This window comes from Cryptomeria japonica, chromosome 5 (assembly GCF_030272615.1).
Source record: "Cryptomeria japonica chromosome 5, Sugi_1.0, whole genome shotgun sequence".
Classification (NCBI taxonomy): Eukaryota; Viridiplantae; Streptophyta; class Pinopsida; order Cupressales; family Cupressaceae; genus Cryptomeria; species Cryptomeria japonica.
In genome coordinates, this window is record NC_081409.1 from 558,723,517 (window position 1) to 558,735,603 (window position 12,087).

Sequence of the window (12,087 nt, forward strand, 5' to 3'; positions counted from 1 at the left end):
AAGAATTTTTGGCTTATCCCTTCTAAAATTCTTGTTCCACTTCTATCCCAAGGCTATTCTCTTCCCTTGACAAAAAATTTCGATTTCAAATTTAAAACATTCAGTAACTTAGATATATTTATGATGATTTTTATCAAATCAATTTCTTTAAATAGTCGTTAGCTTTATTCAATTTTTATACATAACCAGTTGGCACTTATTATGTTTGAATGAAAGAGCTTCTGGTAATGATAATAAAACAGATTCACTCAGCTATTATTCATGTCATGAAAGACTTGAAATATGTGATGCCAAATTAAGTTTCTTATTATTTAATTGAACGTTAAACGATATAGAAATTAATTGAACATATTGTATAGAATAATGGCAAAAATCCTTCCATATATGAATATTGTATTGACTTGATGGATACGAACCCCAAACTCAAAATAATCTTCTATTAATTCAATTCACTTATATTTTGTTACAAGGATTTACAAAACACTTGGCTCGAAACGTGCCCAAGCTTGATTTAATAGCCTCGGTCAATGACATGTGTAACTATAATAAGGAAAAGGTGAAACCATGCAAGGTGACATTTTTAAATGTTAATTTCTTTATCTTATGGAGAAATTTTCAATAAATTACTAGTGCAAGCGTTGATAGGCATACGGAAACCATTTTGGAAAGTTCTTCTCTTTGGCCTTTATGAGAAAAGTAAATATTGTATAGCATACGAGGCACACAATAGCCAAGCCAAAGTACCTGCAATGCATTATTTCCAATCTAGGTGTTAATTCTGATAGAGGCGGAAATATTTTACATCCATTAAAGTTTGAATGTAAGTGGAAAAGACGGTACAAACATATGGTTATAAACATACCATAATGGAGCCCATGGTGTCGAGAGCTCAAGAAATGGATATGGCCACCTAGATCCACCCAAAACTTATAAAGTTAGAAATGAAAAAGTGAACATATGCTTTCAACAAATTGCCTAAATCAGGAAGGGTAATAACAGAGAAATACAAGTTTCAAATTTACGCAATTATATGTATAAATAGAATTAACATAAAATTAAAATCCACAACATTCTGCTTGCAATACCTAGATAGAACATGGGATAGACTTCTCATTATTCATGCTCCTTCATTTGCTATTCTTGACATAGGATTATAGATTATTAATAAATTTCTGGAAATGGGAGTGTTATACGTGGTCAAAGATTGAGCTGGTGTTCATGGCTACCATGCTGGTATAAGTGATAAATTGATAACGTTATGTAGTTTATCAAGAATTATGTTCATGATGAAGTCGGTTGTTTCCTTAAATAGGTTTTGTTGTAATTTCTGTTTGTAGGGTTTTGTTAGGCTCTTAAGACAACTTGATGCACTAACCCAGTTAACTCACTTATGCGACATTAAAGAGGCTTTATCAAGCCTTCATTTCTCTTTCAAGCATTAGTAGGTGGAGACCACAAGGACGTTTAGTTGGTTGCAAACACAATTCACTAGCCTCTCCAACTTGAAGCCTGTAAACCAGACATGTAAGGGTATGCATCCTTCATCATCCTCGAGAAGCAATGCTTTCAGCTAAATTTTTTGGATAGTTCATTCAAAACAAAGTTCTTACTCATAAAACCCATAATTCTTCATCTTTCTTGTATCTGTAACACTAGAATATTGAATGAACTTAGGATAAGGAAGAGCATAAAAGTGTAAACCAGCAAATGGATTGTTTGAGTATTCTATAGGGAAATCTTAGGACCTATTCCCAATGTGCATGGTGACTCCTTAATCGATTCCGCAGATAATAAACAATAGACCTGAGCCACAATTTCATACTATCCGTCCTCAATATGAAATATGCAGAGCTCACCAAATGGAACAATATCGACTGCCTTAATTATTTCGGCAAATTCATAAACTTCTAAAGGTCACACCGAATATGAACTACAACACTCAGAATAAAATATTCCTATCATCCCAAACTTAGAATATAAGATATCTCAGACTTGCAAATATTCTTATTACTGCAAATTTGTCTTCGAAGGAAGACTTCGCAAACTAGGCCCAGATGTAGACTTCGTCACGAATCCACCCCTTTTGGAAGAACTAGGTTTTTGTCTAGCCCTTTACTCAAACTCTTGAAGGTTTTTGTCTCCAGAAATACAGGAACCCCCCATAAAGATCTCCAGGAAGCATCTAGAAGATAGGCTGGGTAGAAATAACTGGAGAAATATATTTAATAAAGTGACATTATAATAATAATTTTATTATTATTTTAACTATTTAATTAATATTAAGTCATCATTTGAATATATATACATTTGTTTTTTGACAACTTAATAAAAATCAATTTAATTAATTGTCACCTTAAAAATTGGAGACATTACACCTTGTTGTGACCATTTCACACATCACCCCATCGCAAATGGGTACCCCCTTTCTTTTGCTCCCAGTTTTTAGGGTTTTAGGTTAGATTGCTAGTAGCGATCCTTTAGGATGAATAGGTTTGAGTTAATCTGTATACTTGGAAGTGAATGATTCATGATAATCATCATCTTTTGCTTGCTTAAATGGAGATGAAATGCTAAATTTGGCTAAGACAAACTGGTTTTAGAAAGTCAATATTTTAAGGAAGGATAGGCTAGAGTTCAAATTACCATGAGAGGCTCGGAACAAAGGGATCAAGATAGCGAAGTTATCATTTTAGGATTACTTCTAGTGGAGCCCAAAACGTGCGAACTAAGGCTTCCAGTCAGGCTCCAAATCAGCGAACTAAGCCTTGACTCTTCCAGTAGCCATCAAAATCAGCATACTAAGCCTTGTATATTTCATTGCTTGAAAAGTGACCATAATCTTGCTAAGTGCATTATCAAGAAGATGTTGCAAGCTTAATCAATAGAAAATCAAGAGGAGGAATGTGTGGCAAGCTGATCAATCTTTCAATTTCGCTTCCAATTGGGCTTCAAAAACACGAACTAACATTTCCAGTTGCCCCTTCAAAGTGCAAACTAAGGATTGATTATTTCCAATGAAGCCTCCAATCAGCAAACTAAGGATTCAATATTTCCAATCTAGCTTCAAAAGTGCGAACTAAGGATTGATGATTTCCAACGAGGCCTTCAAAAAGCAAACTAAGGATTTCAACTTCCAATCGAGTCCCAAATCAGCGAACTAAGCATTTGTTGCCTCTGGTTAGGCCCTCAAAACGCAAACTAAGATTTCCTATCAACCCTTCAAAGTGTGACCTGAGCATTTCCACTTCCCCAAATGTGCAAACTAAGAATAGGCATTTCCGCCACCCAGGAGGAAATTTGATTTTGCATCTAAGGCAAGGGAGAGACATTTAACATTTGCGCCACCTTGAAGGGGCCCCACAATGAGGAGAAACGTTTTTATTCAAATTCGAATTTGATGACTCAAGTCAGCTTTAAGCTTTAAATTTTAAATCATTAAATGAAATACAAGTCGGCCTAACATAGAACAAAGGTCACGTCTTTTGCATCTCTATAAAGGAGGTGATTGATCATTTCATTTGATCAATCACCAATTCCATCCTTTATTTGCAGCGATCTGACATTGTTAAGAGCAGCGATCTTGATCCAAGGGGGGCAAATTAATTCAAGGCTAACCGAGTCCTTCATTTGCCAAGCAACTTGTCTCCCAAAGTGAATTTGCCATTGCTAGCATCAACATTACTTCTATTGAGAATTAGCGAACAGAATATCAGCAATTTCCATTGAGAGTCAGCGAATTGCATTGCCTATCAGCGAATTCATGATTAGGATCTGCGATTCTACATCAGCATTCAATCAAGAGTGCACCAATATAAAGGGCAATTTTGCCAAATTAGCGATCAATCTCAAGTTGCCAGCCACATTATAGATTGTTTGCAGGTCTGAAATGACTGTCATTTGGCCATCTTTATTGAAATCAGACCCTAATTCAATGCTGGTACAGCTTCATGTTTGATATTTTTATGTTGTTCTAATCACGTGATGCAGTGTTCATTACTTTTTGATCATCTAAGCATACTTCAAAAAGCATAATTCATTGATTTAGATGGTAATTTTCAGATTTCAAGCAAGTCTAGGGTTTTATCTACGTCTAGGGTTTGTAATTCATCAATGATTTTGATAATTCTACGAGCTTTTGAAAGGAATTACAAACCTTGAGACATTTTAGCATTATTGAAATTGTAATCATATCAAAACCCTAACTTGGGCAACTCCCACAAGTAGAGCATCACGACTCTGAAGGCCGGAGCAGGTGTGCAACATGGTCTCATCAAGGAAGATTTGAAGAGAGAGGCGTTGGAGTCCAAAATCACATCATTTTGGGGCAATGTAGGAGACACCAACCTCGGGCAAATTAACATGAAGAAGTTCCAAGGTCCCTTGTATACCACCAAGCCTTCAGTTTTTCAAAGATGATTGAGAGTGGGATAGTGAAAGCAGCAGGCTTCCCTCCAGCTATACAATGCAATGAGTTGATTGTTGAGTGTGGCAAGCACTATGATGTGAGCAAAAGAACAGTAGTAGTACTTGATGGCAGAGAAATTGCCTATCCATTCGAGACAGCTATCAGTAAAGCTTTCCACATACCTGAATTCAACGGCATGATCTACAAAAGCAAAGAAGCAGCACAACCATTCTATGATGATGATCCCCACAAATGCCTTGGCATAATCAATAAGTATTGGTTATTGAAGAGCAAACCTAGCATATCCAAGTTACCCACCAAGCTTCACAAGATTGATTTCAAGGAGGAATTCAACGATTTAATCACTTTGATCAACCAAATCATGGGAACCCCTCAAGTATCCCAGTTCGAGAATTGGATGTTCTACTTCATGGAGATCATATCAACTAGAAATGAGAGGATTAGCTAGGCAAGAATTATAAGCAATAGTATTGATATACAACTCAAGAGACTTGCACAAACCAGAACATTCTACATGAGTTCATACATCATATATTCGCTTGCTAGAGCTCATGAATACGCAAGATTAATTTATAGAGGTCCAGTTGGTATACGAGTTGGAGAATTGAAAGCATGCGAATCATACGCAAAGATGCATTATCCCGGCATACCACATTACAGAAGGGTGAATGATGCCTTCACGATGCACATAACAAGAACATTGCAAGGTGGTATGTTGTCCTAATTTTTGAACTTGCACAAATTGGGACGACCCCACAGATTTTTGTTTGAAATTTGAGATTTTAAGGCTCTAGACACGTTTTCCAAGGCATTTTTCCATCACCTAGGAATCCATTGATGAATCGAAGTCCTTCACCTCCGTTTTTGTCAACTTTCATTGTCTTAAAGTTGGGTTTTTCTTCAATTTCGGGTTTCAGAGTAGTCATTGCAAGTAGGAGATTTAAATACAAAATTACAAGATTTTAAGGCTCTAAGGCACACTTTTCAAGGTGGAAAGTCTACATTTCTTGATGATGAATCAATCACGAGATTATGTTCCATCTCCGTGAAAATTTTTGTTACTTTTGGCCTTCATATTGGCCATTTTCTATGCAAATTCGGGTTTCAGATCAGTCACTGCAAATAGGAACTTTTAGACATCATTGCAAGTAAAGTCACTGCAAGTAGGAACTTTTAGATGTCATTGCAAGTAAAGTCACTGCAAGTAGGAACTTTTTGTTCACATTACAAGTTATCTTTACTTGCAAAGTCAGGTTTTTAGCATCTTAGTGCAAGTAGGGGTTTTTGTGTTGTGATTGCAAGTTAGAATTTAACTTGTACTCAGGTCTTCAAGACCCGATTGCAAGTGGATTCTTAGTTTTTAAAAATGACTTTCTGTTACTTGTAATCTTGGCTTGGAAACCCAATTTATGTTATGATGTCCCAAAAACCCGAAATTGACTTAAAATGGCCTAAAATCGGGTTATGTGAACCTTGTTACATCATATCATGACATTTTTTCAAGTTGCCTTCCAAATACATGTTATCACATGTAATCAGTCCTCCAAAACCCGAAATTGGTCCAAAATGCACTCAAAAACACTTGAAAATGAGTCTCTAGGATCCAATTACAAGTGTAAACTTATATTTTCTCATTACACATATAATGTTGCATGTTCGTTCTCCACAATTACAAGACAAATGCTCTTGTTTTTCCTCACATGTAATGTAGTCCTCAAGATCCGAAATTCTCATTTCCACTTTTTCCCTTTGCAAGATCAATACTTGTAATCGGGTCTTCAAGACCCAACTACAAGAAGACACCGTTTGATGACTTGCAATCAGGTTTCTAAGACCCCATTGCAAGGGGTTTCAATGGTTGTTTTCACAGTCAAAGGAAGCATATCAGTCCTATAAACCAGTGAAGGACAGTCCCACAAAAGCAATGAGGGAAAGAGCAGCAATATTGCTTGTCAATACCATGCAATCACTTTTTAATGAAGGTGTGAAAAAGGGGCAACAATGCTGTCACAGAAAATAGAGAATGTATCAAGGAGGCAGTATTACAGTCACAATGTCAATAAAGCAAAAGTTGATTAGCAGAGCCCTATCATTGTAAGGTACACCATAGATCTGAGAGAAGACACAGTAATGTGGGGAATAGAATTGCAAAAGGAGGGTACAGTCTCTTAATAGTCATAAAGCAGCTACAACAATTAAAACAGTGAGAAGCTTGTTACACAATGAATATAGTAGCTATTCATGAATACAAAGCAAAATGAAATGAAATCATGCCATGTGAGCAACATGACAATACAGTCCATCAAAGCAATGAAAAGGTAGAGAATAAATAAGGCACGCATGGTTTGGTGGCAAATGACAGTGCCTTAATGGTGGTAGAACAATCCAATGTACTATAATAGCAATGTAAGAAGCCTTATATCTGCTAGAAAGATGAACATGTGAATGGATATGTGAATTGATAAAGTGTTCATAACAGTCATATGCACAGAGAGGACTTGACAAATGAAGGAGTAGTGCAGCAGAGGAATGCTTTGTAGCAGCTTTCACTATGGCTACCATTCATGATCAAATGATGCAAGTTGATACCTTCACCCATCTTGAATACTTTAAGTGTCAACATCTTGTAGCAGCATGAAGACCTTCTGGATAGAGGATGATGTAGTTAGAATCGTGTCTTTGGACACATAGAATAGTTTCAATTGTGTATTTGTAATTTTGTTTCAACAAGTTACATGTAAAACAAGTTTTGTAATTGCAAGTGTCACTTTTACATGCATTTTTGTAAAATGTAATTACATGTAAAGCAACTACAAGTTGAGTTAAATTAGGACTGTAGTTAGAATAAGTCATGGTGGTTGAGAGAATTTCTCAAGTTAGTTGGGATCCTCCCACCTTTTTCTCAAGGCTCCTCTCCTATATATACTTGAGAGGATCTATTGCAATCTTTATTTTTTGGCAATGCAACAAGACTTTGTCAGTTTGTATGTACATTCTAAGACTTTGAGCTTAGTTGTAAATCAGATTGCAATCAATTAAAAGAGGCAAATTGCTTTCAAACTTTGTGTTGATTCAAGGTGTTATGTGATGACATTTTTTGGAGATTGATTGTGAGTTTTGAGGTGTTATACAAGAAGGATTCAAGCTCAATCTTGCAGACTTTGAGCTGCTTATTGCGTTTGGAGTTTTAGATTGGTTTTAAGATTTGATACTACAGACTTTGAGCTGCTTGTCACATTTGAAGCTAGTGTAGAAAGTTCAAGTAAGGAGATAACTTGTAGACTTTGTGCTTCTTTTATTTTTTAGACTTGTGCATGTAAGGTGAAGTGCATCATATAGATAGACTTTGACCTGCTGTGTGTTGTACTGGTGCAGTCACAGTTAGGAGGGATCTCAATGAGATCTATCTGGACCGTGCTGCAAGAGTAAACATGACGAAAGCAAGACAAGATGATGGAGGCAATGCAGAATCGAATGAATTAGATCATGAAAACTGATTACAAATGGCCGGTAACATCCGGACTACAAGATCCGACTCACTGGCCTGCTACATACATGCTCAAAGTACAGAATTGGTCAACTCCGAACCTCTAAATCTTAAGATATATCTTCTATATTCTTTGGAATAAATTATGATGCTTAATTACATTGATTTATATGGTCTAGAGGGATTCGGTCGGCCCAAGAAGAATCAAACAACGAAGAACAAGATCAAACGTGTAAAACCACTAGGTTGGCCTCCGCTAATGAAAATCCTCCGGAAAATCCAAAGGAAGAAGTGCGGATCAAAGGGAAGGTCGGCCACACACCAAGAAACATTGGGATCAACGAATTGAAGCTTTGCAAGCTACGGAAAGGATCCGCAAGATTCACCAATAGCAAATAGGTCCAAGCGGTTTCGGTGTTCTAAACCAGAAAACTGTATTGGAATTCGGAAGTGATAACTTGTCGGAAAATGATCCAAACGTCCCGCGGCTCAAGAATAAGGAAGATAATCATGTTCACAAGCAAAATTCAGCTTTGCAAAATCCGGTGAGCAAATGCAATAAAATGCAGAAAGAAATGCTGAAACTGCAAAACAGAAAACAAACTGAAAATAAATGTTTTTGGTTGATGCAAGATTGCCAAGAATTGGGGATGCTCCTACATCATGTACAATGTTATCATTTCGAAAAGGTTGATACGACAATAGAAGTGCTAAAGACTTTGTGCTTTCATTTCTATTTTCTCGTCCCGAGGAAGTGACGAAAGTCCTTGTGCTTTCATGGAAACTTCGCTTCCCTTTATGTTCTAAAAATCCTACAAAAAGTTTCATTTCTGTATTTACCGTTGTGGTTGCAACTTCTTTTCTGAAATAAGAGAAAGAATATTGTATGTTCTGAAGAAAGAGAATAAGATGTTATCCCACCCAAATTAGATTAGCGTTAGTAGTAGTAGAGGGGGAACCTTCCCTAAATTAGGAGAGTTTTATACTTACACTGTGGCTGAAACCAAAATTTTGCACATCTTCCCAAATGTAAAAAATTTTCAACCGACATGGTATTCACCAGAGGTTATTTCCACAAGCAAAAGAGCTGATAAAGAACTTCGGTGCTTGGTTTAATCAAATTCCCAAGTTCAAATACATAAGAATTCAAAGATGCTCTTGTTCGCCCTACATGCTACCAAGATATCCTACTGACAAGATAGTATTACTTGAGTTGGTGAGGCCGTTGATGACATACAACAAAGTACAGAAGAATAGACACAAGTCAAGAGTCCCATTTCCCATTTTAGTTGGACAGTCATTGGAAGTGTGTCCATCCTTGCACACAGTAGAGAAGGTAGAAGAATTGAAATCTCTTCTTCTTATTCCATACTTTTCTAGAGATAGCTTTGATCCCTACGATAGCATCAAATGATCTATTGGAAGAAGACACAAACATAAGCTACAATTTAGAAGATCATTTCATGAATGCTCAAGATGATTTAGACATAAGGAGAAAAATGTGCTCAAGGCTATCAATCAACATCATCAAGACATGCAAGGTATTCGACATTCCAGATTAGGCACAAGACAATGCAAGACGCCTCCAGCCAATATATGAACAAGAGAAGGACAAAGAGGTGAAGTTCAATTGGATTGATGACCAGATCACCAACTTGAAAGATTTAATGAAGCCAATTTTTGCATATACAAAACAATGGGTAGACATCCAAATCCAAAAATTGAAGAATCAGGATACCCAATTGACATTCGAATTGATGGGAGAAATAGTCTTTTGATGATGATACAAAAAGTGAAAGTGCCACCCAGTCAACTCATTCCAAGGGATCAAAGAGAAAGAAAGTCACAAGGAAGAGCCTTCAAACAAGAAGCACAAATCAAGTTTAGGCCACCCTTCCACTAGTACCTCTTCCATGCACGAAGTAGAGATGAATCAAGCCGCTGACCAAGAAAAGAAGCCACCTAGGGAAAGCATTGATCATGGAGTGAATGAGTCCATGGAATCTATAGTTCAAAATAGCAAGTGTGAAAAGACAGACAAGGGTAAGCAACCATTGGGTCAAGACAATTTAGTTCCACCTGAGCAAATCAATGACAAAACAAGCAAATATGTATATGTAAACATTGAGAATAAAAATGAAGAAGTGACATCTCCGCCCCTAGAGCATCAACAACTAAATGAAGTGCAAGTAGGAGAAGAGAAATCTACTATCCCAGCACGGCTTAGGGAAAGGTTGACAAAAGAGGTGATAATAGCAAAGGAAGATCCTATTGATTTGGATACCTTCCTGAACAAAACTCAAGAGCCCGTTGAGAAGAAGAAAGCAGCAAAGATGTCAAAGATGTCAAGAGATGGTGCAGGATCTTGAATAATACAAATTGCCACTCCAAGAGTAGATAAGCCTAAAGGCAAGATTACAGTGGAAGAATATAACTTGGAGACTATTGATTTAGGTCCTCCCACCACTAAGCAAGCATTGGAAGACATGAATGACACAGTGAAAACAATCCACGACATGTTGAGGCTGGAAGTAGAAAAAAATAAGAAAGTGGAAAGAGAAGTGAGTGCATTGAGAAGTTACTTCCAGCAATTCAAAGAAATATTGAGGCAACATGATCCTTCAGCTATGCGACCACCATTGCTTCCTCCAGACTTAGTTGACAATTTAGAAAGGATGAGAACTTCAACACACTTGATGGATACTTGGATAAATAGGACTTTCAAGAAGGCGAATGCATATATAAAAGAACTAGTGAAGATATTTGATAAGGTCGTAAGTATCCTTGAAACAACCCAAGTCCTCATGGCAGCTTATGATACTTTCATTTACATTAGAGACTATACTATGCCGAGATTGCAAGCAATGAAGAATCTACCCAAACTAACCTTGGAAAAGGGTGGAGTATTGAGAGATGGACAATTGCCTGATTTCCAGCAGTTGCGTAATTTGCTTCACATGAGGAAGGTCATCTTTGAAGATATCAATAGTGGATGCACCCAAGTTGATGGAGCAATAAATTTGATACATGATAAGATTGTAGAGGTAGCTGAGATCATTCTTGAGAAAGAGATGAAGAAGGAATTCACATAGATGCCAATCAGCTAGCCAAACGAGTGAAGATCATATTCTTTGTAACAGACAGATTGCCTTCCGAGAAACAATTGGACAATATACACTCATTCACAGTACTTACCAGCAAGACTAAAGATTATGGGCCAGGATGGGAGACAACCTTTGCCTCTACTTTAGAAGAAGTCTTACTTGAAAGAACAGTTGAGGAACTTGCTTGTCGCTCCAATAACTGAGATTGAATTTATGAGGTCTAGATTCATTGAATTTGCAATAAAAGAAAAGGATAAGGGCAACAAGATTCTAGAAAATAGTATGTTATGATCCCATGTGGTGTCATTTTTTCTATTGGAGGATTTTTCCTCGTATTGTGTCAAATGGATGTCACATTCCCATTGGCTGACATTTAATAATTTGCAATAATTAGGTATTTTGTTGTAACAAACCCTAATTAAGGTTTAGGTGGCAAAAGTTTGGCCCTTGATTTTGATTTAATCTTGGCCATTCATTGTAGTTAAGAGATCTATATAAGCTCAACTCATTTCATTTGTAAAAGATCAATTAGAAGAGTTTTGAAGAATTGTTACTCGATGTTACAGAATTAATAAAATTATGAAGTGTTGGTGACTTATTGAGTTTTGGAGCATTTGCTTGTTTCTTCATTCTTTTATGAGAAGTTTTGGAGCATTTGCTTGTTTCTTCATTCTTTTATGAGAGAATTTAATATTTGAAAAGAAAAAAAATTAGAATAGAATTTTCTTTAAGTATTTTAAATGAATGGAAGATGCAAGTGTATGATTGATAGTGAAGCTCATTGTTCATACTACTAGTACTCCATTGATGATGAAGTATCTTGCATAGTCGACCAAACCAATTATAGCTAAAGCTTAACTTCAATTACTATTCCATCATTGATATGCTTCATCTTGAAGGTATCTATGCTTCTAGTAGTGATTTGAAAATCATCAAGCTACCCTTAGAAGATTGCACTAGTGTTGTGGATATGTTCATAGCATGTCAAAGCAAAGCTTAGTTGAGCTCACTTGAGATTGATCATTGTCTTACAATCCTAGCATTAACATAGCATTTCTAAACCTTACTCC

The 12,087-nt window shown here is 36.5% G+C and overlaps 1 protein-coding gene across 3 annotated transcripts in view; it reads right to left on the bottom strand.

Annotated features, from left to right (window-relative positions):
* Positions 1 to 332: 332 nt before the first annotated feature.
* The window catches only part of LOC131077716 (uncharacterized), a 149,267-nt gene continuing 137,512 nt past the window's right edge, over positions 333 to 12,087 (bottom strand). For all 3 annotated transcript variants that reach the window (XM_058015255.2, XM_058015253.2, XM_058015254.2), the window contains 2 exons: positions 863 to 910; positions 333 to 744 (listed from right to left, as the gene is read on the bottom strand). In XM_058015255.2, coding sequence (XP_057871238.2) covers positions 627 to 744; positions 863 to 910 — 166 coding nt within the window. In that variant the 3' untranslated portion in view covers positions 333 to 626. The remainder of the gene's footprint in view (positions 745 to 862; positions 911 to 12,087) is intronic.